This window comes from Lycium barbarum, chromosome 8, assembly GCF_019175385.1.
Source record: "Lycium barbarum isolate Lr01 chromosome 8, ASM1917538v2, whole genome shotgun sequence".
Taxonomy (NCBI): Eukaryota; Viridiplantae; Streptophyta; class Magnoliopsida; order Solanales; family Solanaceae; genus Lycium; species Lycium barbarum.
Genome location: NC_083344.1, coordinates 333,984 through 361,951, shown reverse-complemented (window position 1 = coordinate 361,951; position 27,968 = coordinate 333,984). Strand labels below are relative to the sequence as shown.

Here is a 27,968-nt window from a genome sequence, read left to right as displayed (position 1 = left end):
GTTGCAATTTGGCTGGTGCCAAATTCAACCCTTTGCAACTATTTTTGACAAAAGTTGCAATTTGGCTGGTGCCAAATTATTTCTTTGCAATCATGGGGATGGACCCCACAAATCTCCCCCTCCAAACCCATTCAACTGAAGGAGGCATCTCCGTCTTCTCACATAGAGTTAATGCCGACAAGTTCTTTGCACAATTCGGACTTGTCTCTCGGTATCACCTTGGTTAGCATATCTGCAGGATTTTCACTTGTGTGTATCTTCTTGACCTGAAATGATTCGTTCTTCACTTGCTCACGAATCCAATGATATCTGACGTCAATGTGTTTTGTTCTCGCATGGTACATGGAGTTCTTGCTCAGGTCTATTGCACTCTGACTATCGCAATAGACGACATACTCCATCTGTTGCAATCCAAGTTCTTGAAGAAATCTCTTGAGCCATATCATCTCTTTGCTAGCTTTAGTAGCTGCAATATACTCCGCTTCAGTTGTAGACAGTGCGACACACTTCTGCAACTTTGACTGCCATGATATAGCTCCCCCTAAAAAAGTAAACAAATATCCAGTAGTGGATTTTCTGTTATTAAGGTCACCTGCCATATCAGAACCTGTATGGCCCTTCAAAATTGGATTTGATCCTCCAAAACACGAGCATTCATCTGAGCTTCCTCTTAGATACCTGAGTATCCACTTCACAGCTTCCCAATGCTCTTTCCCTGGATTTTTTGAGAAATCTGCTAACAATACCGACTGCATGAGCAATATCTGGTCGAGTGTATACCATTGCATACATCAAACTTCCGACGGCAGAGGAATAAGGAATCTTGGCCATTCTCTCTTTTTCCTCCATTGTTGTAGGACACATCTCTTTGCTCAGTTTCAGATGACCAGGAAGAGGTGTGCTAACCCACTTAGCACTCTTCATATTGAAGTGCTCCAGTACACGTTCTATGTACTTTTTCTGCGACAAATAAAGCTTCTTTTCATCTCTTGAACGAGTAATTCTCATGCCCAAAATCTGCTTAGCATGACCCAAGTCTTTCATTGCAAAAGATTTACTCAACTGTTTCTTCAACTCGTCAATCTTGGAAGCATTCCTGCCTACAATCAACATATCATCCACATATAGCAGGAGGATGATAAAGTCATCATCAGAAAATTTTTGTGCAAACACACAATGATCTGAAGAAGTCTTCTTTTGGCCCTTCTCCCCTATAACAGATTCAAACTTCTTTTACCACTGTCTGGGAGCTTGCTTCAATCCATATAGGCTCTTCTTAAGTTTGCATACAAGATTTTCTTTACCTTTTGCCTTGAAGCCCTCAAGTTGTTCCATATAGATCTCCTCTTCTAAGTCACCGTGAAGAAAAACAGTCCTCACGTCCATCTGCTCAATCTCCAAATCAAGACTAGCAGTCAAACCAAGAACTGTCTGAATGGAGGACATTTTCACGACAGGAGAAAATATTTCGTCAAAGTCAATACCTTTCCTTTAACCAAATGCCTTAACAACCAATCTAGCTTTGTATTTGGGCTTCAAGCTGTGTTCTTCAGCTTTAACTTTGAACATCCACTTGTTCTTCAAAGCTCTCATGCCCTTAGGCGATTTCACCAACTCATAAGTATGGTTCTCATGCAGAGATTTCATCTCATCTTGCATGGCTTCAATCCATTGATCTTTGTGCTCATCTTCCATGGCCTCTTCATAACATTCAGGTTCTCACCCATCAGTGAGTAATACATACTCATTAGGTGAATAACGGGAAGAAGGAACATGCTGTCTAGTAGACCTTCTAAGTGGAATATCTGACTCATCCACAACTTCATGAGTAGGAGCATCTACCTCATCAATAGCAGCATCCTTATCATCATCAACATGCTGATCTGGAACATGATTCTGGGCATCACCATCGTCATCGAGCCCACCAACGTCATCAACATTTGTATGAGGGACTTGATCAAGATTAATTAAACCTTCAGAACTTGAAGATTTTATCTTCTCCGCTTTGTTAGTATCTTTAATGGTTTGATCCTCCACGAAGATAACATCACGACTTCTCACGACCTTCTTCTCAATTAGATCATATAGCCTGTAACCAAACTCATCAAGGACATAACCAATGAAGATACATTGCCTTGTGTTGGCAGTTAATTTTGACCTCTCATCTTTAGGCACATGTATAAAAGCTTTGCAACCAACCACTTTCAAGTGGTCATAGGAAACATTCTTGCCATACCAAACTCTGTTTGGAACATCACTTTGCAAAACAACCGCAGGGGATAGATTAATAACATGTGCGGCGGTCAACAAAGCCTCACCCCAAAAGGAATTCGGGAACTTTGCTTCAGAAAGCAAATATCTGACTCTTTCCATCAAGGTCATGTTCATCCTCTCTGCTAAACCATTAAGCTGAGGAGTCTTAGGAGGAGTATTTTGGTGTCTGATACCTTATTGCTTGAAGTATTCGTCAAACGGTCCACAGTATTCACCACCGTTATCAGTACGAATACACTTCAACTTCTTTCCTGTTTCTCTTTCAATTGAGGCCTGAAACTGCTTAAAGACACCCAACACTTGGTCTTTAGTCTTTAAGACATAGACCCAAAGTTTCCTTGAGCAATCATCAATAAAGGTAGCGAAGTAAAGTGCACCATCCAAAGTCCTTGTCTTCATTAGACCACATAAATCTGAATGCACCAACTCAAGCAACTCTGTCTTTCTTGAAGGAGGATGAGACTTGAAAAAAACTCTATTTTGTTTTCCAGCCAAGCAGTGCTCACACTTTTCTAATTTATCACTTTCGAAATTTGACAATAATTTCTTTTTGGCGAGAACATTTAGTCCTTTCTCGCTAATGTGGCTAAGCCTCTTATGCCATAATGTTGAAGAGCTATTTCTCTCAATTGCATTCACCATATCAACACAGGTAGAGGCCGTAGTCCAGTATAGACCACGACGCTTTTCGCCACGAGCCACAATCATGGAACCTTTAGTAAGCTTCTACTTTCCAGCACCATTGGTACTGACATATCTCTCATCATCCAAAACATCAACAGAGATCAAGTGCAAACGAACATCGGGTGCATGTTTTACATTGTTTAAAACTAGTTTAGTTCCAATACTAGTTTCCAGATAAATCATTTCAACACCAGCCACCCTAGATACAGTCTCATTACCCATACTCAAAGTTCCAAAGTCACCCGGAGTATAAGATGAGAAAAATTCCTTCCTTGATGTCATATGAGATGCGGCACCACTGTCCACAACCCAGCTTGACTCATCACAGGTAATATTTATCAGATCCGCATCAAGGACAGTAACAAAATCTTCTGTAGTGACGGTGGTCACACGGTTGCCATCTTCTTTATTTTCCTCTTTATCTCTATTCTCCTTTTTCAAAATCCGGCAGAACTTCTTTGTGTGCCCTTTGTTCCCGCAATGATAGCACTCAATATCTTTAAGTCTGCTTCTGGATTTGCTTCTATGATGTTCTCTATTTTGAGAACCACGATTCTTGCCTCTTCCCCTAGTGTCAGTCACCAAGACATCTGATGAGGAGGAACCTTGAGATTTTCTTCTCATCTCTTCATTTAAAAGACTGCTCTTGGCAAGATCCATAGAGATCACACCATCCGGAGCAGAATTTAATAATGAAGTTCTAATAATTTCCCAAGAATCTGGTAGGGAACCAAGTAGAAACAAGCCTTGAATTTCTTCATCAAAATTAATGCCCATAGCAGATAACTGGTTCATGATCCCCTGAAAAATATTCAGATGATCAGTCATTGCGGAACCATCGTGGTATTTTAAACCCAGCATTTGCTTTATCAAAAATATCTTGTTGTTACCAGTTTTCCAAGCATACAAACTTTCAAGATGCTCCCATAGGGTCCGAGCATGTGTCTCCCCAGAAATATGGTTCAACACATTATCGTCAACCCACTGTCTAATAAAGCCGCAAACCTGCCGATACAACAAATTCCACTCTTCATCTGATTTATTATCAGGCTTTTTAGTGGCAAAGACAGGTTGATGAAAATTCTTGACATAGAGCAAATCTTCCATTTTGCCCTTCCAAATGGCATAATTTACGCTACTCAAAGTAACCATTCTACTAGTGTTGGCTTCCATCGTTTATCACAAATACAAATACTATTTATTCGGAGACCAAAGTAATTCTTTTCTGATGTGGAAGTTCAGACTGTACTGCAACCACAGAGCATACTCAGACAGAACCTTGGCTCTGATACCACTTGTTGGGAATAAAATAGACCCGCAAAAATAATATTCACGGTATTAGTGATAAACGTGGAACATTAACTTATGGTTAAATCAGCAAGAATAAAATGCAACAATAATGACACCAAGATTTTACATGAAAACCCTTCTGAATAAGGGAAAAACCACGGCCAAGAGGAGCAGCTGATATCACTATAGTAAGGAATTTTACACTGTGTAGTCACGAGTATAAATACTCCAAAGACCACTACACACTCAAAAAGAAAAAACACTCTTTTGATTTTTCCCACCTCACTACAATATCCCTCACACTCTATTTTTCTTCACAGGCTATTTTCTTACAGTCTATGGAATACCTTGCTCTTTATAAAAAAAAAATTCTCTCTTTTCTGGTGTGTATAAAGATGATGGAGAGCTTTCTATTTCTAGGGATGAAATGTGCCATTTTTCATCCTTGCATTTAATTTGGCCGGTGCCAAATTCAACCTTTTGCAACTATTTTTGAAAAAAGTTGCAATTTGGCTGGTGCCAAATTCAACCCTTTGCAACTATTTTTGACAAAAGTTGCAATTTGGCTGGTGTCAAATTCTTTCTTTGCAATCATGGGGATGGACCCCACAGTTACCAGGTACTTGATGGTGGTAGGAGGTGACAGGTATCCTGTGAAATTAGTCGAGGTGCGCGCACGGACACCACAATCATCAAAAAAATATACATGGTGTAAATTTCTAAGAATTTGATGTGATGAAGAGCCTAATTAGGCTACCTATTGTGTTAGAATTGTTTTGGCACGCATATGAAACTATAGTTTTACTATTAAAAGGCAACTCGCACTTGAAATCACTTACATTTCATAAATTTCTAAATAAAATTCTTGACTACTAATTTAGCTATGTGGGAAAACTCTGAAGATGAATATGTATTTATCAGGTATAAAAATGTAATGCTAAGCCTGTAATCACACAAGTTAATGCAAAATAATTTATTTGTTCGACTTTGAACTTACCGGAAATCAATAGTTTCTCCAGCCTTCATTGAATTTCTGCAGCCACTTATTTATAGAAATTATAATTTCAACTTTTTCCTTGGGTTAATAGTTTTATTAACTTAAGAAATTCCAGACTTTTGCGCTTTATTTTCACATGGTTTTTGCAGGGCGTGCTTTACTATCTACATAAGATGTTTCAGCCTTCAGGTAAAACAAAAGAAATTATTACTATTTTGTTTAAAAGTTTGGTATTTCCGTTGTGCAAGGGTACTTCATGAGGTTTTCTCAGAACGATATCATATTCAATTTTACTCTATTTCATGTTGTCACGTGTCAGTATGAGCTTACTGTTTTTATCTTCTAGGTGATCTTCATAAAAAATGTGAATTTCCATGGGTAAAGCAAGAATTTTCAGTCGATGGCTAATTGCTAGCTGTTTTTCCTTGATTATAACCTCTTTTAGCACCTGCTCTGAGTCTATGGTAAGAAATATCCATTATGGATGGTTAAACTTACAGACATCGGCAATCTTTTAACTTATTTGTAGTGCAATTTTAAAATTTTTGGTGAACATTCCATTTTTCAATGATAAACTTCCTTTCCAGATTTTGCATTACTCAATATGTCAATCCGTTCAGTGGTCTGAGCCATTTAGCTAGCTAACGTGATACTTTTCCTTATGAAAGTCAAGAATGGTGATTTAGTTCTGCTGTACTTGAGATTTATGGAGAATAAGAGTTAATATTTCATATGTTGAAATATTTTCGATACGTTTGATAGGATATTGTGCTGAAGGATCTTTGTTCTTAATATACGAATACGTTGAAAATGTGTAAATTCTCTAAGATTCGTTGCTCAATTTACTGCATGCTCTGCACCTAAAATGAAGAGACTTGCGAAGGCTGGTCCGGGAAGTCTAAGGGGAAGGCAGATCGTGTACAATGTCAATCCTATATTTGATGTCGATTCATCCACACTTCTATTGCCAATAAAGGAAGGCTAATTGCTTGCTGGTTGGGACTTGGGAGCTGTATGAGCAGTAATGTGCACGTATGATTCCGTGAGAAAGTGACAAAAAACATGGAGAAGAATCTCCAAATTAAAATCAGTTGTAATCTTTTTTTTTTAGTAATTTGGATTCTATACCCAGATCTGTTGAGTTAAGCAAACACGCAGCGGTCAAGGATGTTTCCCATCCTTATACAGGAACTAATATAATTAGCTATCAATGGATTAAATGTATCTATTGCATCTGTTTCTACTGCCATCCGTATCTACTGCTTCATATCTACTGCCTTAGCTCTGAGATAGTATCTAGCAAGTGGCGAATACAAACAAAAAATAGGAATACAGGACCACATTACAAGAGCAAACCAAAGTGGATTCTATAAAACTCAAGATGTGGCCATATAAGTTAGTTGTAAACATTAATAGCTCTGAGAAAGACATCAAGCAGTAGTACAATTGTGGTAACTTATTGAATATCGAATATTCCTATTCATTTATTAATTCAAAAATTCATATAAAGCGATTCAAGAAAGATTAAAGTGTTAAACATATGATTGAACTTGTGATTTAGGAAATTTTTTGAACCCACTCGATTGTTATACTAGAGTATTTTCTCATTTCAAGGAGATCCAACAGACTGTTATAAACAAAAGTATTTTTTATTCTATTGATAGTACATTATAATTTTTCGGTAAAAGATTCTATTGAACCTCATTAATTAACTCCACCACTACTTGGGGAAGGGTGAAATATTTTTGATCTTAACTAAAAACATCTATGTTCGAACATTAAAAACAGAAACTAATGAGTAGAATGAGAGCTTTCCCTTAGCGGGAGGTCAATGAAATCACAATTCTAGATTAGTCGTGTTAGTGAATTTCGGATATCGTATAGTTAAAAAGAAGAAAAGATTTCTCTTAGAAAGGATTTAGAGAGAGGATGTGATCCAATTAACTTAATTATGATGTAAGGTATTTTTTAATATTATTTAATACTACACTAGATTATTTACTTATTTTAAGGCGATTCTACCGTTCATATATAATAAAAGTATTTGTTTATTCCCTATCTATATGCAGTACTTCCATTTGTTTCAATTTTTTTGTCTTAATTATTTTTCTAATTTGTTTGTCTTAATTATTTTTCTTTTAGTTTGTTAAAAAAGAATATCACTTTCCATATTTAATGTAGTAACTCTTTCCACCCAACATCCTACATGCATATTTAAGACTGCAAGATTCAAATGACATTTTGATACGTTAGACACACCTTTAGTTTAAGATCACAAGATTCAAAAATCTTTTTATTTGTTTAGCCTTTGTGCCAAGTCAATTAAGACGACAAATTAAAATGGAGGGACGACAATTAAGAACAATTGCACTCGTTATATTTTAGAAGTTATAGGCTCATATCTATTTATTGCATTATTAGTAAGTTTTTACATTGTACTGAAAGTACTTGATTCGGATCAACCCAATAATTACAATTAAGTTGCACCCTATCTTATATAATGTGATTCTACATTAATTTGATCAGTAAATGTCGGATATTAAAAAGGAGAGAGAGTTATGTGTGATGAAATTAATGAGTTGTTCTTTTGAATGAATGACATAACGTTTTAGGAATGGTTGTCCTAGGAACATACAACGTGGGAGATGTAGCCCCGTAAATGGAGCACTCGATGTTGGTCGAGCCACGACTAGTCTTAGGGCAAATGCGTACGTGGCATCATCAATCACCATATCCACAAAATGATAGCTATAAAAATACGAAGTTTACCTTTTTTCATATCATGACTATACGCGTGACATGCATGCAAAATCTTAAGTCAACCTTTGCAACTTTACGTTCACAGCAAAGTTATATTATGTCATGTAACTACCTACAAAAGATACCAATAAGTAATGTATATCCACTAACACTGCAAAAGATCTTTATTGTATTATTATGCTATTAAAGCAATTAATCTCATCATAAAATTCTGAATGATAACATAGTGATTGGTTGACTGCATAAGAAAATATAGTCCCCGCATAATTATTTTATGTGAGATATGAATTATGAAATAAAAAGACGTGTATAAGCAATGTACTGATTAATTTATTTAAAGATAAAAAATATCCTTTTAAGATAAGTAATTCAAGTATAACAACTCTGTCGTTATTAATCACTATATGAAAATTTCTTCATTATTAATTACTGCATAAACATTTCCTACATATATATTAATATTCCCGCATATCTACCCGCAAGGGTGATTTAGTTGGTTTAGCATGAGGCTTTCATAATGAAGGTATCAGGTTCGAAACTCTCTGCCTACGAAAGTAGGGGATTTGTCTTTTGGGTCGAGGTCATCGCACATGGCTTGCCTAGTGCGAGTTATCTCTGTTGTGTGATTTGCGAGCTATTGTACACGAACAGAATTTATTATGTGCACACTCAAAGAATAGCGGTTCAAGTATATCCAAGATAAATGGAAGTGGCATTAACATACGTCCAAATTAGCAACACCATAAAAATGGCAAGAGGTTGAGGTCGGTCGTGGGGTTTGGTATATCTATTTATGGGCATTCATTTTGGGGTTCATTTGCACTTTCTCCACTTGTCATTTGGAAATATCCCAAAACTGTAGTTCATATTTCATATATACTCTAGAAAATAGAAAATGGGAAGAACACCTTGTTGTGAGAAGGTTGGTCTCAAGAGAGGCAGATGGACTGCAGAAGAAGATGAAATTCTCGCTAACTATATTCAAGCCAACGGTGAAGGCTCTTGGAGGTCATTACCCAAAAATGCTGGTAACATATATATTCTAGAATACATATTGTCAATGTATAACCATCTCATCTAAATGTTTTAAAAAGTGATGTTTTAATAAGTGTTAGCGGGCTAAGTGAGAGAATGCATTTTTATTTATTTAATTATATCTTCAATGCGTTCTCCGCTCGTGCTGGATTCTTTTATTGATTTTGCAAACAAAGTCTCAGCATTACTAGGAGCCCGTTTGGATTGACTTACAACTTAAAGTTGTTTGCAGCTTATAAGCTGAAAAAAATAAGTTGGGGTAGTCCAACTTATTTTTTTTGGCTTATAAGCTGTTTTCAGCTTATAAGCTGCTTTAGATAAACTAAGTCAAATGGGTCCAATTATTTTTTTGAGCTTATTTTAAGCATAAAATGACTTTAAGCTGGCCAGCCAAACACTCAAAAAAGCTGAAAACAGCTTATAAGCCAACTTATAAGCCAATCCAAACGGGCTCTAGGTAAACAGAAAAAGAAGCTACATATATATAAGGTGTAGGAGAACTCTCAATAGTGTGAGAAAGGAAAACCCTGCAGGTTTAGACCAATGCAGGCAATATCATACTATGCTAAGAGTATTTTTAAGATAGCTTAATTAATTAGTCTCACATCTTTGTCTTGAGCTAAGCCCGTGAAAATTATTTTTGATAATTCATGAGGTGTGCACACGACTCTCGCATTCAGGACTTCTGCATGCCTGTTGTGATACCATGATAAAATGAATGATTATCTCGTCTAAAAGTAAAGACCGTTAGAAACCAAAATAACACTTTTATTTACTGAATTATATTTTTCACCCGTTCGTTAACAAGTGAAAATAAATAGTTAATATTTTTTTTTATTTTTTTTTGGTTATTTGAAGGGTTACTAAGATGTGGAAAGAGTTGCAGACTGAGATGGATTAATTACTTGAAGACTGATTTAAAGAGAGGCAACATAACTTCTCAAGAAGAGGCTATAATCATCAAGTTGCGCGCAACTTTGGGTAACAGGTTTGTTGTCTGTTCATTAATTAATATCGTAAAATTCTTAAACTAAAAATTACAATTTATTTGAGAAAATAAAGTATAGTACTTGTATTTTTTCTCTTTTTTTGTTTGTTTTCATCTCATGATGGTAGTTTGTGTTCCTTCCATTATTATTTTTAGACAAGAATGTATATTATGGGTCAGTTTGTTCTCTTCCATTTGGCGCTAGCTGATGAATAATAACAAGCTTAATTTATTACTCCACTACAATTTTAACCGTATATGTGGCGGTTTAATTTTTAGAATAAAGGTGGCAGTGGCCAGTGGCGGAGCGACATAGAGCCGAAGGTGTTCATCCGAACCCCCTCGGCGGAAAAAAATACTATTTTTACAAGGGTAAAATTATTTTTTATGTATATATAGTAAACGTCGAACCTCCTTAGGCTTCTTTGTATGTTTACTTTTTTATATGTTGAACCCCCTCGGCGGAAATCCTGGCTCCTCCACTAACAGTGGCTATGAATTAGAAAAAGACTTGGCACGTACTTAGAGTAGGTACATAAATGCATATACACTTGGCGGTGCTGAATAATAATAAGTACCGAAAAAGAAAGCTCTATAGTAGAAAAAAGGACAAACATGTTTAGTTAGTTGAGATTGAGCACCACTGAAATCATCATGAATTCAACTCTCTCAGTGTATTCGGTATGGAGAAAAATAATACTCAAAAGAAGTTCTAAATATTGTTCATATTTAATTGGTTAAAATTGTTGAAAAGTATTTTTTAAAAATAAGAAAAATTACTTTGTTGGTGGATTTTTTCAGTAAGTAAAAAAGTTACTTATTTTTCAGGACAATATATTTTTCTTTGTACCAAAACGGATCGTCTACATATACTAATTATGTAAATAACTTTTACATTATCGGTATAATTTAAGTAGATAGTTCCACGTATTATGAGCAGTTCGTTGTCATCATGTTTTTAAATGATCTAAGAGCACAAAAGATCTTTTAAACTGTGAGTATGTAGAAGTCAGACACATTCTTTGATATTTTTTGAATTTAAGTTATACTATATATTAGTAGTGTAAATAACTTTTTGCACTAGTCAAGTGTAGTTTAACTTATAATAGTAGTTAGTTATCATATTTACCAAATTACTCGTAATACTTATCATAAAAATTTAACTATAATTAGTTATCAAATTTACCATATTACTCTTAATACTTATAATAAAATTTAATTATAATTACTTATAAATAACAATTAATTGTATAAAAAAAATTTACATTATCAATACCCAAAGTTTATATTTTTTTGGTTATATTGTAGTGGTAACAGATAATAAAAATGTTTAATTTACTTTGCAGGTGGTCTCTAATAGCAGAACATTTACCAGGTAGAACAGACAATGAGATAAAAAACTATTGGAATTCTCGTTTGAGCAGAAAAGTAGAAAGCTTAAGGATTCCAAGTGACGAAAAGCTACCACGAGCAATTGTAGAATTAGCCAAAAAAGGAAAACATCAACAAATTATCAAACAAAAGCGCAGCAAAAAAACAGCAAACGTCAGCAATTCAAATTCCCCAAGTGAAACTACAGTTCCAATTATGTTCTCAACGCCAAATATAGAGAAAGAAACCATAAATACTATAGCAAGTGGCGATAATAATGCCTTGGAGCTAGATCATAATGATAATCAGATGATGTGGCATGACGATATTGTGCTAATGGACGACAAGGATGCAAAGCTGGACCAAGATTTCATTTATAGTTGTTTATGGAACGACGAAGGAGAAAATCTTGAAATAGTCAAGAATAATAATAACAATAACAATAATAATGAAATATTAAATGTGGATAGTTATGGTACGCTAGATTGTTGGGATTGGGAATATTTGGCTGAATGGAATAATGAAATATGGGCAAGTACTGAAGAAGCAGAGCAAGAGAATAACAATATATCAAATTTTTGTTCCACTGATGAAGCACCAATGGTAGAAAATATTGATCTCATGCAGAGTGATTTGGTAGCTTGGCTTTTGTCTTAATTCAAGAACTATATATTATAAGGAATTACACAATTTTGTTGTAATGTGGAGTATTTGTTTTTATGGTTTTGGAATTAGACTAGGCATGCGGAGTGGGTCAAAGTGCAGTTATTTTTAGGACTAGAATCATGTATATATGGATAAAAAGTAGTAAAAAAATGTTGTGTACCCTTTTTCCAGTAATGGTTGTGTGCGGCATGATTTTGAAAAAAAATAAAAAAATAATGTGCCCGTGTATTTTTTTTTTTAATAATGATTGTGTCCGGGTCACCGAGACTATTTTACTGAATACCTATTACTTTACCAACATAAATAACAGGTGACTTTATGGCTTATGCAATGTCCAACAAGGCTTAGGCAGATATAGAAAACAATATATAGTGTTTTTTTGGCTCTCTAATTTTTGTATACGGTAAAAATCGGATGCGAGGCAAACCGGTGGAGCGAGGGGACTGACTGATCTGCCTTCTTCGTCATTGGAACGACCAAGCCCGGTGACCCGAGCATTCGTGGCCGTTGGTCCGTATAGCCGTTGGTCCGTACGGCTGTTGGTCCGAGTAGCCGTTGGTCCGTGTGGCCGTTGGTCCGAGTAGCCGTTGGTCCAGGTGGCCGTTACACGCGGGTCACGCGCCAGTAACGTTCTGTCCTGGTCAACTACCCACCATGCGTGTGTCAGACGGCGCCGTCAGTCTGATCCCACCAAATCCGTGCAGAGCTGTCCTTGTTGCTATTATTTTATTAGTTCACATCATATGAGAACCAGGGGAGTGCCACTATAAATAGGGCATGTCCCCTTTCTTTATGGGGGTTGGCTTCTTCATCTTCCAAGAACACTTGTAATAGAAAAATATATATGCAATCTCTCTCTCAATATCTGATCCGGCCAAGGCCGTTTGTTTCCATTTACGTTGTGTTTCTTCCATTAAGTATTCAACATGGCTTCTAAACGTTCATGTCCGTAGCAAATTAAGCAAATCACCGTTACTAGCCGTTTTATTGCCAAATACTCACACGCTTATTTTCCGCTACCAAATATACATCGAGATCCAAGCACATATCCTATACCCGCGTACAAATTCAATTGGTTTCCCAATTTCGGGGTAAACAGTTTGGCTCCCACCGTGGGGCTAGGATAATAGTGGTCTTTGATCTTGATCTTTATCTTACCCATCAAAATCAGAAACATCTGCTGTCCGTCTCGGAAAAAACGGACCAAATGGCTAACAGTGGGCAATCTGGTCACGTCAACAACAACGAGATCGTGGCCGAAAATGAAGGCAGCGGGCCACGAGGATTGCCAAACCCCACTGACCCTTTAAATACTAACAATTCAAATACTTTGTCCGGGACACAAGTCCGGAAAGAACCGGATACCCCGAATGATAATATTGACTTGCGTTTAATTTTTGAAATGTTGCAGGAACAGAGAGCGGCGATTGCCGAACAGGGAATCGCAATAGCCCAGCTGCAAAACGGAGGAGATAAAACGACCCCGAAAAAGGCGAAGAGTGTTGCTGAACCCAGAAGAGACGAGGCACGGATGGTCGAAAGCAATGGCTCCGGAGCTGGTCCATCTACCGAGGTTCTGAGAATGCTCGAAACGTTGGCGAAGCGGGTGGACTCGACCGAAAAAAGGGTGGAGACATACAACTCTCGGGTGGATCAAATCCCGGGGGCTCCGCCTATTTTGACAGGGCCGGATTCAAAGAGGTACATCCAAAGGCCTTTTCCTCCGAGTGCAGCTCCGAAATTGATCCCGAAGAGGTTCAAAATGCCGGATATCCAAAAATATGATGGCACAACGGACCCTCACGAACACGTGACCTCATACGTCTGTGCTATAAAAGGCAATGATATGGAAGATGATGAAATCGAATCCGTGTTGTTGAAAAAGTTCGGGGAAACTCTGTCAAAAGGAGCATTGACTTGGTACGATCATCTGCCCGAGCATTCAATCACTTCTTTCGAAATGCTCGTCAATGCCTTCATAAAAGCACACGCCGGAGCCAAAAAGGTGCAGGCTCGAAAGACGGATATTTTCCGTGTAGCCCAAAGAGACAAGGAGCTATTGCGTGAATTTGTCAACCGGTTCCAAAGGGAACGAATGGAGCTCCCCCCGGTTCCGGAGGAATGGACCGCACAAGCTTTCACAAAGGGGCTCAATGTTCAGAGCTCGACGGCTTCATTCAAATTAAAGGAAAGCTTGCTGGAATACGAGGCTGTGACCTGGGCGGATGTCCATAACCGATACGAGTCAAAAATTCGGATAGAGGATGACCAACTCGAGCTTCCCCCGGGGCCCGTAAAAATGAACAAAAGCTCGGAGAGATCACGAAAGAATTACGAACCGGAGGCCGGACCATCGAGGGAAATGTATCGGCCATACTCTCAAAAACCAAGCTTCAAGTCGGAAAAGTCAAGGGATGGCCCGAGTCATTTCTCCAGGCGGGGGTGATAAACGGGCCAAGTCCCCGGTTCAGATATACCACCGAGGAGTCAAACGAGGAGGCCTCGGCTGTGAAACTCGATCTCACGAATGAACTTCGCGAAAACGCGTTGGTCCGCATTGCAACCCAGAAGCAGAGAATGGAAATGTACTACAATCGGGGAGCCAATTTTTGACATTTCTAAGTTGGGGACTTGGTGCTTCGAAAAGATACCTTGAGCACCAAGAATCCCAACGGAGGAAAACTGGGTCCGAACTGGGAAAGACCGTACAAGATAACCGAGGTAACGGGAAAAGGATCGTGTCAGCTGGAATCCGTGGACGGGCAGCGATTGTGCAACAACCGGAACGTGGCTCATTTGAAGGGATATTACTGCTAAGGTATGGACACCTCATGTTTAACCTTTTTTTTTTTTTTGCAGGAAGTCAAGTACCGGATAAAGTTAGGATCTAGGTCTGCAAACGCGTGTTGCACTCCTTTCCTTAGTACGGTTTTGTCCCAAAATGGGTTTTTCGACAAGGTTTTTAATGAGGCAACAAGTACAACGTGTTACTTAACAAAAATAAGGACAAACGGCCGGAAACTCGGGGTCACGGCCTACGAGTGGGGACTTGATAGCGCTCGCCTGATCTTGCAGCTCGGATAAACACTAGGGGACTTATACCCACATCGAGGTTTACCCCGGTTAGTGGAAAACGGAGGAGCTCAACAAATCAAGACCGGACCTTCTGCATTAGGTTTCGGTGTAAGGACCAAACAATCAAAATGAATCGTGTCCCCCCAATATTTGCTACGGCAAAATCAAGACCGGACCTTCTGCATTAGGTTTCGGTGTAAGGATCAAACGATCATAATGAATCGTGTCCCATTCAACATTTGCTACGGCAAAACTAAGGCCCGGCCACCGGCCACAGCCTCCGATGTAAGGACCAAACGATCATAATGAATCGTGTCCCATTCAACATTTGCTACGGCAAAACTAAGGCCCGGCCACCGGCCATAGCCTCCGATGTAAGGACCAAACGATCATAATGAATCGTGTCCCATTCAACATTTGCTACGGCAAAACTAAGGCCCGGCCACCGGCCATAGCCTCCGATGTAAGAACCAAACGATCATAATGAATCGTGTCCCATTCAACATTTGCTACGGCAAAACTAAAGCCCGGCCACCGGCCATAGCCTCCGATGTAAGGACCAAACGATCATAATGAATCGTGTCCCATTTTTCATTTACTACGGCTAAGGAAGGAAGAATTAAAATTCTCATATGTACAAGCATTTTGCAAACGCAAAGTTACCAAAAGCTGGTATAACAAAATCTTGGGTGTCTTTCTGTTAAAGGACTTCGCCCCGAGGGTAACCGCCGTATTCCGGCACTGCCCCACTCACATACTCTATATCGAGGATTGTGCCCGAAATTCGATAAAGGCGACAAGGTCACAATGACCCAAGCCAAAGCTCAGCAAATTCCCCCAAAACGGGGACTGCTACATCAAAAACTTTGCCAAGGTTGAAAAAATACCGACCCTGAAGAAAATGCCTATCGTAATTCGGAGACATCTGAACTTATGAAGCATCGGATAAGTCCCACGGGCACGGTGAATTAACGACTATGAGTCGACCTGTCCTAAAACGGACCAACGATCATGACCAAAATAATGGCAAACATTCAAAACGAAGAAATAAGAAGGTAACGACGAGATGACAGGGCCACTGGTTTCGGAAGTTATCCACTCCCCATTACTCCGATAGATCGGAGATCCGGGAAGTGTGGGGCTATCTGTATACGGTAAAAACCGGATGCGAGGCAAACCGGTGGAGCGAGGGGACCGACTGATCTGCCTTCTTTGTCATTGGAACGACCAAGCCCGGTGACCCGAGCATTCGTGGCCGTTGGTCCGTACGGCTGTTGGTCCGAGTAGCCGTTGGTCCGTGTGGCCGTTGGTCCGAGTAGCCATTGGTCCAGGTGGCCGTTACACGCGGGTCACGCGCCAGTAACGTCCTGTCCTGGTCAACTACCCACCATGCGTGTGTCAGACGGCGCCGTCAGTCTGATCCCACCAAATCCGTGCAGAGCTGTCCTTGTTGCTATTATTTTATTAGTTCACATCATATGAGAACCAGGGGAGTGCCACTATAAATAGGGCATGTCCCCTTCCTTTATGGGGGTTGGCTTCTTCATCTTCCAAGAACACTTGTAATAGAAAAATATATATGCAATCTCTCTCTCAATATCTGATCCGGCCAAGGCTGTTTGTTTCCATTTACGTTGTGTTTCTTCCATTAAGTATTCAACATGGCTTCTAAACGTTCATGTCCGTAGCAAATTAAGCAAATCACCGTTACTAGCCGTTTTATTGGCAAATACTCACGCGCTTATTTTCCGCTACCAAATATACATCGAGATCCAAGCACATATCCTATACCCGCGTACAAATTCAATTGGTTTCCCAATTTCGGGGTAAACAATTTTAACGTTAGAATTTATGGGTCTCCTCCTACTTTAACACCCTTAATGCAAATAACGTGTGAGTGTATACGTGCGCGCGTGTAAAGATCTCAAACATTCCACACTCCGCAAAATTTAATTCATGAATCTGGTCCTTGCTAGGACGTAGAGTTGTTTACACAAAGCTAATTATATAAGAAATTTAAGCTTAGTTGCTAAATTAAAATAACAAGAGAATATTACATGTCATTTAACTATGGTTGTAAATTATCTATATCATTCATTAATTAATTTAGCGTGAATATTACAAATAAAATTTTATAGTACACCCCCCCCCCCCCACCCCCACAAAGACCGCCTTGAACAGAACATAATATAAATATTGTGTGTTTGAGTTTGAAACACCTCCCCCCCCCTCCCCCCACCCCGACAAAGAAACCCTATCACAATTCGTTCGTTTTATTATATTTAAAATTTATTATTTATACTTAGTTTATTTGAATATATAACAGTGTATGAGCTAAAATCACAGAGTTCAAATGAGCCTATAACTTATGCACTATACCCACTTTTGACCGTGAAAGTTGCTTTTCAGATAACCATATATATAAGATAGTAGTCGCAGCAAGGTAAAAACGTACTCCCTCGTCTTAATTTTTGGGAAGGCGTTTGATTGGGTACGGAGTTTAAGAATAAAGAAATTGTTTAAAACTTGAAAATTAAAATAAGTCATCAATATTTGTGCAGCTAAAAACTATTTCAGTAAGAGTAAAATGGAAAGTTTAAAGTTAAATTATACTAAAAAAAGGTATCACTACTTTTGAGACTAACTAATTAAAAAAAGTCATGTCACGTAAATTGGGACTGAGGAAATAATATTTTTTATCAAAAAGGATTAATTTGTATCACGTTATTAAGTTTTTGCCAAATTAAATCTCTTATTTCTCCCGATTAAGATCAATCTCTTGCCGAGACAAATTCCAAATTCGTTTTTTCAATCTTGTATTTCTCTTTTGTGAATCCTGAAATGATGTAGCATAATGTCACGTCCTTAGTCTTCAACTAAGCGCACGTGCGGCACTTGACAACTCGCTCACGTTCTTGCACAACTTGCTCACGATCTTGCTATGCCAAGTCAGCCTAGTTTACTACACTCAAGATCTCTAAGGGAATAGTAATTGAGAAAGACAAGAGAAATTTGCTAGAAGGAGGCTTTTTATTAGAGAGAACTTGAATTGTTTTTCTTGGTGGTTTTTACAAATGTATGCCCCTCTATTTATACTACTCACCTAGGGGCTAATGGATAAATAATAATTAATGTATAAGTCCCTACTTATTTACAAAGAAGTCCCTACTCTAGAATTATCCACTAGGCTAGAATGTTCTAAGGTCTTCCTAAGAAATCTTCTAGGAAGTTCATAAATATCTAGAGCATCTCCGCATGAATTTCCATAGCTCTAGAATCATCCAACACATACTAGACTTTTTTTTCCATGTAAGCCTCCACATGGCAAAAATAGCTCCAAATGGCACTTAGGTGGCATGATGACGTGGCGGGTCATCACACTCTCCCCCACCTGATGTTGCGACGACCGCGGCGCAATGCTGCTGTATAAACTCTCGAATCTTGTCTTTAAATTTCCAAGAGTCTTCGTACCGCCCCATGCGCCCTCCTCCGGTGATTTCCCCCTCCAATATATAAGGAAAATGGCAGTGTCCTTTTGCCCTTGTTTCCGCCTGGCCTAATAGTCAATGATAGCCTCAATCCCGCTATCGTGTGAGGCAGTGACAGTAATCGGTGCATGACTTGACCCTTTTTTGGTTCATGCTCTAACTCAATCTTGTGATCCTGCTCACGCCTAAGAGGAAAGCTCTTAGGTAGTTCTTCGGAAATACCATTTTTATTTTCTTCGAGCAAATTATCTATCCAAGGCGGCGGTATCTCTTGGGTACCATTATCTTCCTTCAAACTTGTAATGGTTGCCATGAATGTTGGCTCCTCTTTCTTGAGCCCTTCGACAAGTTGTATAGCTGAAAGTTGCGCATGGCCTTGTTCATGTGACATAGTCACTGTAGGCACCATGCAAGCTCCTTTTCGCTCTAAGACCAAGAGACATTTGAGGTAGGGGTCGATCATCGCGTGGCAATGCCTAACGAACTCTTGTCCCAGAACAATGTCAAAGATATCCATAGTAGTGGCGGTAAAATTTGTCGTACCTTTCCAATCACCCAATTTGACACCAACGCCATTAGCTACACCACGAGCATTTTCTGGCTTAGCATTCACGGTCTTGACGAGGGCGTTAATTGGAGCGAGCTTCAACTCTAGTCTCTTCGCTGCAGCTTCGGTCACAAAATTGTGAGTCGCTCCAGTGTCCACCAATGCACGAGCGGGCTTGTTATTGATGGTGAGATCCACGTAATGGTTTTTATTATCACTGGTTTGACTATCTTGCTTCGCGATAGCGCCACATAGTCCAATCGTCCCCAACTGTGCGATTCCCGTACTATGTGTTTGCGTCTGATCGTGACTTGAGCGTACCATAGCGCTAATGCTCTTCAGGTCAGGGCAATTTTTGAAGCTGTGCGGCCCTCCGCATAAGTAGCATTCCTTCTTCTCGTTCTGCGCCTTCTTTTCAGCATAGCCCTGACGACCACTTGAATTTTTGCCATCAAACCTGTTCTCATTTTGAGTCTTAGAGTATTGTTGATGTGACTCCTTGCTCTCGCCACGGTCTCCCTCACCTTTGGTATCGCTACCCCTTGACTCATTGCCTTGGCCTTTGTCGTGCTTGTCATGCTTGAAGTCCATCAAAGACTCGACCTCCACTATGGCCTGGTCTATGTCTACGACTCGACGGCGTTGCAACTCCTGCTTAGCCCAATTTTGCAACCCGTCAATAAAGTGAAACAATAAGTCATCATTAGTGAGGTTAGGAATTTGAAGCGTAAGGGTGGTGAACTCCTTGACATAGTCTCGTATGCTCCCCGTTTGCTTCAACTCCCTAAGTTTGCGCCTTGCCTCGTACAAGACATTATTTGGATAGAACTGTCGCTTGAACTCATTCTTGAACTGATCCCACGTGTTGATTGTGCATAGACCTCTGTCAGTATCAGCGACCTTTCTTCTCCACCATAGCATGGCAGTCTCTGTTAGGTACAACACAGCAGTATTGATCTTGGCCTCATCGTCCCTTACTTTGCCATGCTTGAAATAGTTCTCCAAGTGCCAAAGAAAGTTCTCCACCTCTTGTGCATCACGAACCCCTTTGAACACTGGTGGCTTAGGAGCCTCGATCTTAGCCTCCCTCATCACGACAACATTGTTGGCTGCCTCGGTCACACTAACGTTGACCTGCTCTTCGAGTGCCACTATCTTTGCCTTCATGGCATCGATAGTACTCAACGCCTCCATGAGTCTGCACTCTAAGGCAGTGATGGTTTGCTTTACCTCAATCTCAGCCTGCATGTGCCCTTCCAAGTCATTTCGGATGCTTTCAATCTCTTCAAGAGTATGCCTCTCAAGAACGCTAAGAGTGCCCTCCACCTTGCCCAAACGTTGGCCAAATATGTCGATGGCGTCCATCCCCACGTTAACCTTTATAACCCACTCTTTACCGAGCGAGACGTCCTCGGACAGGACCTCTACGTCATCCTCGCTCGCCTCAGTGGTAGATGGTTCTTGGGATGTAAGCCTTTCATTTGGCACAACCTCTGGCGGCACCTCCTGACTGTTGTTGGCGTCATTCCTCTTTTTGTTATGGCCCTTCTTGCCAGCAACATCCTGGGTGACATTGGCTTGGGTTTTAGCAGCGTTGATTTCTTCGTCATTTGCCATTCCCTCAGTCGTAACCTTCGCTCTGATACCACGTTGTCACGTCCTTAGTCTTCAACTAAGCGCACGTGCGGCACTTGACAACTCGCTCACGTTCTTGCACAACTTGCTCACGATCTTGCTATGCCAAGTCAGCCTAGTTTACTACACTCAAGATCGCTAAGGGAATAGTAATTGAGAAAGACAAGAGAAATTTGCTAGAAGGAGGCTTTTTATTAGAGAGAACTTGAATTGTTTTTCTTGGTGATTTTTACAAATGTATGCCCCTCTATTTATACTACTCACCTAGGGGCTAATGGATAAATAATAATTAATGTATAAGCCCCTACTTATTTACAAAGAAGTCCCTACTCTAGAATTATCCACTAGGCTAGAATGTTCTAAGGTCTTCCTAAGAAATCTTCTACGAAGTTCATAAATATCTAGAGCATCTCCACATGAATTTCCATAGCTCTAGAATCATTCAACACATACTAGACTTTTTTTTCCATGTAAGCCTCCACATGACAAAAATAGCTCCAAATGGCACTTAGGTGGCATGATGACGTGGCGGGTCATCACAATAAGCCATATTAAATACACCCAGTTGATACTTATATCAACACAACAAAAAAAGCAAATCTAGTGTCCGCTCCATTTCAAGTTTCAACTCACATGGCTTATTTTTCATAGGCAGAAAAAATCACTTCTCTTAATTTTCATTTAGAGGTAAGATTAAAGTGGACATCTAGCATGTATAGAAACTGATAATTAATAACACATATTTTAAGAGGAAACATTTTAATTTAGATGATGAATCCATGCCAAATCACTTTATTCGATAGCCATTGTCCTCATTATAATTTATATAATCATACAATACGTCAGCACAAGTACAAAATTTAAGTTGGAGCAAAAATTCCAAATACCTACCACATATCAAAAGATTTTTACACAAGCTTATCTGGGAATTAGATACTAATTCACAAGTAAAACATCCAGCTCTTTTCATATGAGAATGGATCAGCTTTTCAATAGCACAAATTTAAGCAAAGTCAGGTGTCATCTGCCCGAGAATAAAGGATCACCCTGCAGCATTTTTTTATTCTTATCTATAATGGAAAGAAAACAAAGTATTTAGTAACTGTAAAATATAAAAGTTGACAGAATAAAGCACTGTTATTGTGTGCCGCTTTGAACAGACAAAGCGAGAGTCAACAGAAAAGAAACATTAAAAAGAGACACATGTAATTAGTGAGTACCGAAGGAGAAAAATAAACAAGAGATGAAAATTTTATATCGATGGAATATTGGCATAAATAGCGGAATCAAATAATAAGGATTAAACTTGCATGTAATATAGATAATACATAATCAAAATTTTACTCAAACATAAAATTAATATTTATCTCTTGAAGCATGACCGCAACCGCAAATCAAACCTTCAAGCATCTATACGATCTTCCTTCAGTTCCTATGTAACCTAACTAGCCTTTGGACAGTGAAATACTTGTGTGGGCGAGCATTACGGCTCAGGAAAAGAGTATCCCTCTTAGGGCTGAAAAACATACTATATATAACCACATTTTAGGATGCAAACCCTAGTCCAAAAATGTGTGAGCTTGCTTTTGCCCCAAAAATATTATTTTTCAAGTCCAATAATAATTAGGTATAGCAGGTACCACAGATTCATTATTGGGGCTTCCAATTGTGGCATTAATTCGAAATATGAATGAATTAATCATACCACAATAAATTACATATTATTCCACTAAAAACCTGTAATTGCACTCCTCAGTTTAATTTTGAAATCTTTCATTAAATGATCTTATTTAACTCCTCATGTTAAGATTACAGAAACCAATCAATTTTAAATTAAATTACTAATAATTTAATTTATTAACTAATTAAATCCTTTATATTTTCGCTTAACTTATATCATGTGACGGATACAAAATCCACCTGTAAGGTTTTCACATGAGACTTATAAGCATCCATAAAGGGGTATCATCAATGTTAAAGTCGAGACATGGATTCTATCAACTAATTATTATTTCACAAATGTATTTTGCTATTATTCAATTTATCAGGAATACATAGATCTGCAATTGAGTCGTACCTTTTAATAAATCAAAATAAAGAACAATTTACATTGATCGTAATACTTATATCAAGATTAAGAGTATAAGTATATTTAATGAACTAGAGAAATTGTTTTATATATTCGGTACAAAAACACTTATCTCTACTTGGTTCATTCAATACATACAAAAAAAAAATGACATAGAAAAAAAAAATACATACAAAATGTAGTGGCACAAGAAGTCAGAACTATACAGTTTCATTATGAAGATAATTATATTTAATCTTGTGCTACAATCATACCGATAGCTTTGTCAAATTTCCATCGTAGATTGTGAATATAAACTTTATACTTATAAGAACCGACGATTTAATCTTTCGTGTATGAGCTAAACTCTATACACTAAATCATCTATTATATAAGTAAAGGACACACATACTAGTACATTTAATTCTTTATTAAAAATTAAATAAATAATTGTTCTTTAATAAATATTATATCCAAACATATGGTTAATAGTATATATCCCAACAATCTCCACTTAGATTTTTAACCATGATAATTATTAGAATATATCATTTCTAAATGCATGATTAATGGAGTCCGGAACCAAAATGCCCCAAAAAAAAACATTTTGAACCAAAATACCCCAACAAAAAAAAAGTTACCAAAGTACCCATAGCGCAGTATTTTACTGCGCTATAGCACTAACGGAGACGGAGTCGTTAAGTGCTATAGCGCAGTATTTTACTGCGTTATATAAACAGTACAAAAAAAAAATGACCAACTTTATTTTTTGCAACACTTAGTGTTATTTTCCATACTTTGACCAATAATTAGTCGTGTGTCAAGATTCCGAAACGTCAATATTTTATATAGAACCTGATATTTTTTTCTGCGTACAATAATGTAGGCTCAATACATCAAGGATACGTAAACGTTCGGATCGTCATTTTAGGGGTTGAAAAGGTGCCCGAAATAAGTTTTGTTTGAAAAAACTTAGTGTTTTTTTCATACTTTGACCAATGATTAGTCGTGTGTCAAGACTCCGAAACGTTAATATTTTATATAGAACCTGATATTTTTTTCTGCGTACAATAATGTAGGCCCAATACATCAAGGATACGTAGACGTTCGGATCGTCATTTTAGAGGTTGAAAAGGTGCCCGAAGTAAGTTTTGTTTGAAAAACTTAGTGTTTTTTTCATACTTTGACCAATGATTAGTCGTGTGTCAAGACTCCGAAACGTCAATATTTTATATAGAACCTGATATTTTTTCTGCGTACAATAATGTAGGTTCAATACATCAAGGATACGTAGACGTTCGGATAGTCATTTTAGGGGTTGAAAAGGTACCCGAAGTAAGTTTTGTTTGGAAACTTTAGGATGTTAAATTTTTTAAGATTTTGATTTAAGCGTGTTATTTTTTAATCAAGACATAACTTTATTTTGAATATAAATATAATTCTAAAAAATATAGGGACAAAAACTAGTTGTAAAGTCGTCAAACTTTAGATGGTCATAACTTTGCGCTCGAACGTCCGTTTTACGCATTTTTTTTAACTTGCGTATTTTTTCGAGATCTATGCGGACAAACTGCCTCGGCTGACCCGATTTTAAAAAAAACGCCTTTTATCCCATTCAATTTCGATTTTCCCCCAAATTGGCGTGAAATTTTCAGTTTTATTTACTTATAAGATGATGATACGTAATAAATTTCAACGTAAAAATCCCGGGGTAATGTAGCTGTGAATGTCAATTTCACTTCTACGGTTTCAATTTTTGAAAATAAAGCTGACTAATTTTCTCGACATATAAAGTTGACTAAATTAACCTTACAGTCAAACACTAAGTTTTATCAAACAAAACTTACTTCGGGCACCTTTTCAACCCCTAAAATGACGATCTAAACATATACGTATCCTTGATGTATTGGGCCTACATTATTGTACGCAGAAAAAAATAGCAGGTTCTATATAAAATATTGACGTTTCGGAGTCTTGACACACGACTAATCATTGGTCAAAGTATGAAAAAAACACTAAGTTTTTTCAAATAAAACTTACTTCGGGCACCTTTTCAACCCCTAAAATGACGATCCGAACGTTTACGTATCCTTGATGTATTGAGCCTACATTATTGTACGCAGAAAAAAATATCAGGTTCTATATAAAATATTGACGTTTCGGAGTCTTGACACACGACTAATTATTGGTCAAAGTATGAAAAATAACACTAAGTGTTGCAAAAAATAAAGTTGGCCAATTTTTTTTTGTACTGTTTATATAACGCAGTATTTTACTGCGTTATAGAAAAAAAAATTGGTACTTCTATAACGCAGTATTTTACTACATTTTAGAAGTACCAATTTTTTTTTTTCTATAACGCAGTAAAATACTGCGCTATAGCACTTAACGGCTCCGTCTCCATTAGTGCTATAGCGCAGTAAAATACTGCGCTATGTGTACTTTGATAACTTTTTTTTTGTTGGGAAATTTTGGTTCAAAATATCTTTTTTTGAGGCATTTTGATTTCGGACCCTGATTAATGATATATACTCCAACATATAAACAAGAGAATTCTGAAAAGAGTTCTTGGTGAACAAGAATGGTAGGATTTTTTTTTTTTTAATAATCTTTCTCCTCTTTTCTCTTTATTTAGGAAAAATCTAACAAAGAAGATAAATTTAGCCATTGAAAAAAATGCAACCGTCAAGGCAGAGCATTAGAAACGCAAGAGGGACGTTCTGGAGCTTTAAAAGAGAAGACCATAACTGACCTTTTAGCACTACAAGAACTAAAATTTCATACGCAACCCAAAAAAAAAAAAAAAAGATAAGATCAATCACATGTTTGGGGGTCGTTTAGTGCAGGGTATAAGCTGGGATATCTCAACACTAATTTTTTATATCATATTTGGTAGAATGGTATAAATTTATTCTGGGATAAATTTATATCTTATACCAAATAAAGTATAAAATGCATCCCAATTTAAAAGATAGAATATCTCTTCTTATCTCAATAATCCCAAAAAATAAGATAAATTAATCCCGAAATAATTTTAACTACCTACCGACCGACCGATCACTTATTGTATGACTTGGTTATGTAATTCTCTCTAAAAGCTAATCATAATAAATGTAACTGACAGGGTAAGGACTACTGAGGACATGTGGCTTTCAAATGTACTCAAACTTCTAGTCTTGTGGCGACAAACCAACCTTCAATTTGTACTGTGTGTTCTGAAAATGTTAGAATAAAAAGAAATCAATATGATTGACAACAAAGACACGTTGCTTCAACCATGGTCCTTAATATTTCAGCAAAGACCAAATTGCCCTCACTGAGGACGACAAAAACTCTTGAATTGTGGCTTATTATAGACGTCCTATGCCCATTATCGTGTATCTATGTGTATGTAGTTATCTTTGAATAGTGATATTATAGAGTATATATTATGTTCAAAACATGATTAATATAACATTATAATTTATGCTCCGTATTTAAAATTTTATTATATTAATGTTTGTTAGGAATACAAAATCGGCAAATTTATTAATATTTTTTAAAAGAGAAGACTTGTTTAAAAGAAAACTATTTTCCTCTCTTTGAGATAAAATAATAACAATATTTAAGCATCAGTTGATACTTTCAATTTTAATTTGATTAATTTAAAGGTGTAAAATACTTATTATTTTTTATCAAATTTTGATTTGGATAATTCTAATTCAAATTATTAAATTAATTTTACATGTTTAAAACGAAACAAAGTAGAAATTGATTTTCTATTTAAACGAAAAAATGCTATTTTTTATTTTTTGGTAAATATTCTCGGTTTAGCTCATTTTACTTGTCATGTTTTCTTTTGCATGGTTTTTTAAGAAAACGTCGATTATAATTATAATTTGACTAATTTACCTTATTCATTTGATCTCCATTTGATTTATTTTTTTACGACATTAATCTCTTTTCACATTTATTAGAGTAAGAATAAAAATAAAAAAGTAATTAAATTGTATCTTATTTTAAAATATAAATATTTTAAGTATATTTATTTTAGTAAACATAACAAATAAATAACATGGCGGAATAACAAATACAACAGTTTAATATCTAGATTAGATCTCAGGCTAATATAAAAAAAGAAATAAAATTGTATGGTTTGACTACTTAACCTTTTGAAGAAAAATAATTTCATTTGCTCCCACTAATGGATTGATACGCACGTAGCAATGAATCCATCATTATTGACTTAATGAGATACTTTGAAAATTACATGAATATTGTTTGATTTTTTAATATGGAATGCACTTTTTTTTTGGCATTATTAATTTGCACTATTTTTATGCATATATATATACTATGTTCAAAACACGATTAATATAACATTGTAGTTTGTACTCCGTATCTAAAACTTTGTTATATTAGTGTTTACTACGAATACAAAGTCTGCACTTTTTTTTTACATTATTTTTTTTTTAATATGGGGTTCACTTTTTTGTTTTTGATATTGCTTGATTTTGTTAATATGAGGTCCACTTTTTTTACCGTGAGTTTGGAGATGGTGGGTTCCACTTTTTTTTTTTTTTTTTTATATATATTCCTTGATGTTGCTTAGCATGAGGTCCACCCTTTATGGGGTGTATTTTTTTTTTTTGGACATTATTAGTTTGTACTATTTTTATGCATATAATATATATACATATACTATGTTCAAAACACGATTAATATAACATTGTAGTTTGTGCTCCGTATCTAAAACTTTATTATATTAGTGTTTGCTACGAATACAAAGTCTGCACTTTTTTTTTGACATTGTTTGTTTTTTAAATATGGGATTCACTTTTTTTTTATATTGCTTGATTTTGTCAATATGGGATACTATGTTCAAAACACGATTAATATAATATTGTAGTTTGTGCTCCGTATTTAAAACTTTATTATATTAGTGTTTGCTACGAATACAAAGTCTGCACTTTTTTTTTTTGACATTGTTTGTTTTTTAATATGGGATTCACTTTTTTTTTTATATTGCTTGATTTTGTTAATATGGGGTCCACTTTTTTTTCCCGTGAGTTTGGAGATGGTGGGTTCCACTTTTTTTTTTTTTTTTAAAT

At 37.0% G+C, this 27,968-nt stretch overlaps 1 protein-coding gene and 1 long non-coding RNA gene across 2 annotated transcripts; both read left to right on the top strand.

Moving 5' to 3' along the window:
- The first annotated feature begins 5,050 nt into the window (after window positions 1–5,050).
- LOC132604905 (uncharacterized) lies at window positions 5,051–6,428 on the top strand. Its single transcript, XR_009568928.1, has 3 exons — window positions 5,051–5,169; window positions 5,395–5,434; window positions 6,117–6,428. It is a non-coding gene; the product is annotated as an uncharacterized LOC132604905 (long non-coding RNA).
- A 2,340-nt stretch (window positions 6,429–8,768) lies between these two features.
- LOC132605566 (transcription factor MYB111-like) lies at window positions 8,769–12,678 on the top strand. Its single transcript, XM_060318692.1, has 3 exons — window positions 8,769–9,033; window positions 9,899–10,028; window positions 11,375–12,678. Exons 1-3 carry the CDS (start codon window positions 8,901–8,903, stop codon window positions 12,054–12,056), a joined length of 945 nt encoding a protein of 314 aa, XP_060174675.1. The 5' UTR covers window positions 8,769–8,900; the 3' UTR covers window positions 12,057–12,678.
- The last annotated feature ends 15,290 nt before the right edge of the window (window positions 12,679–27,968 follow it).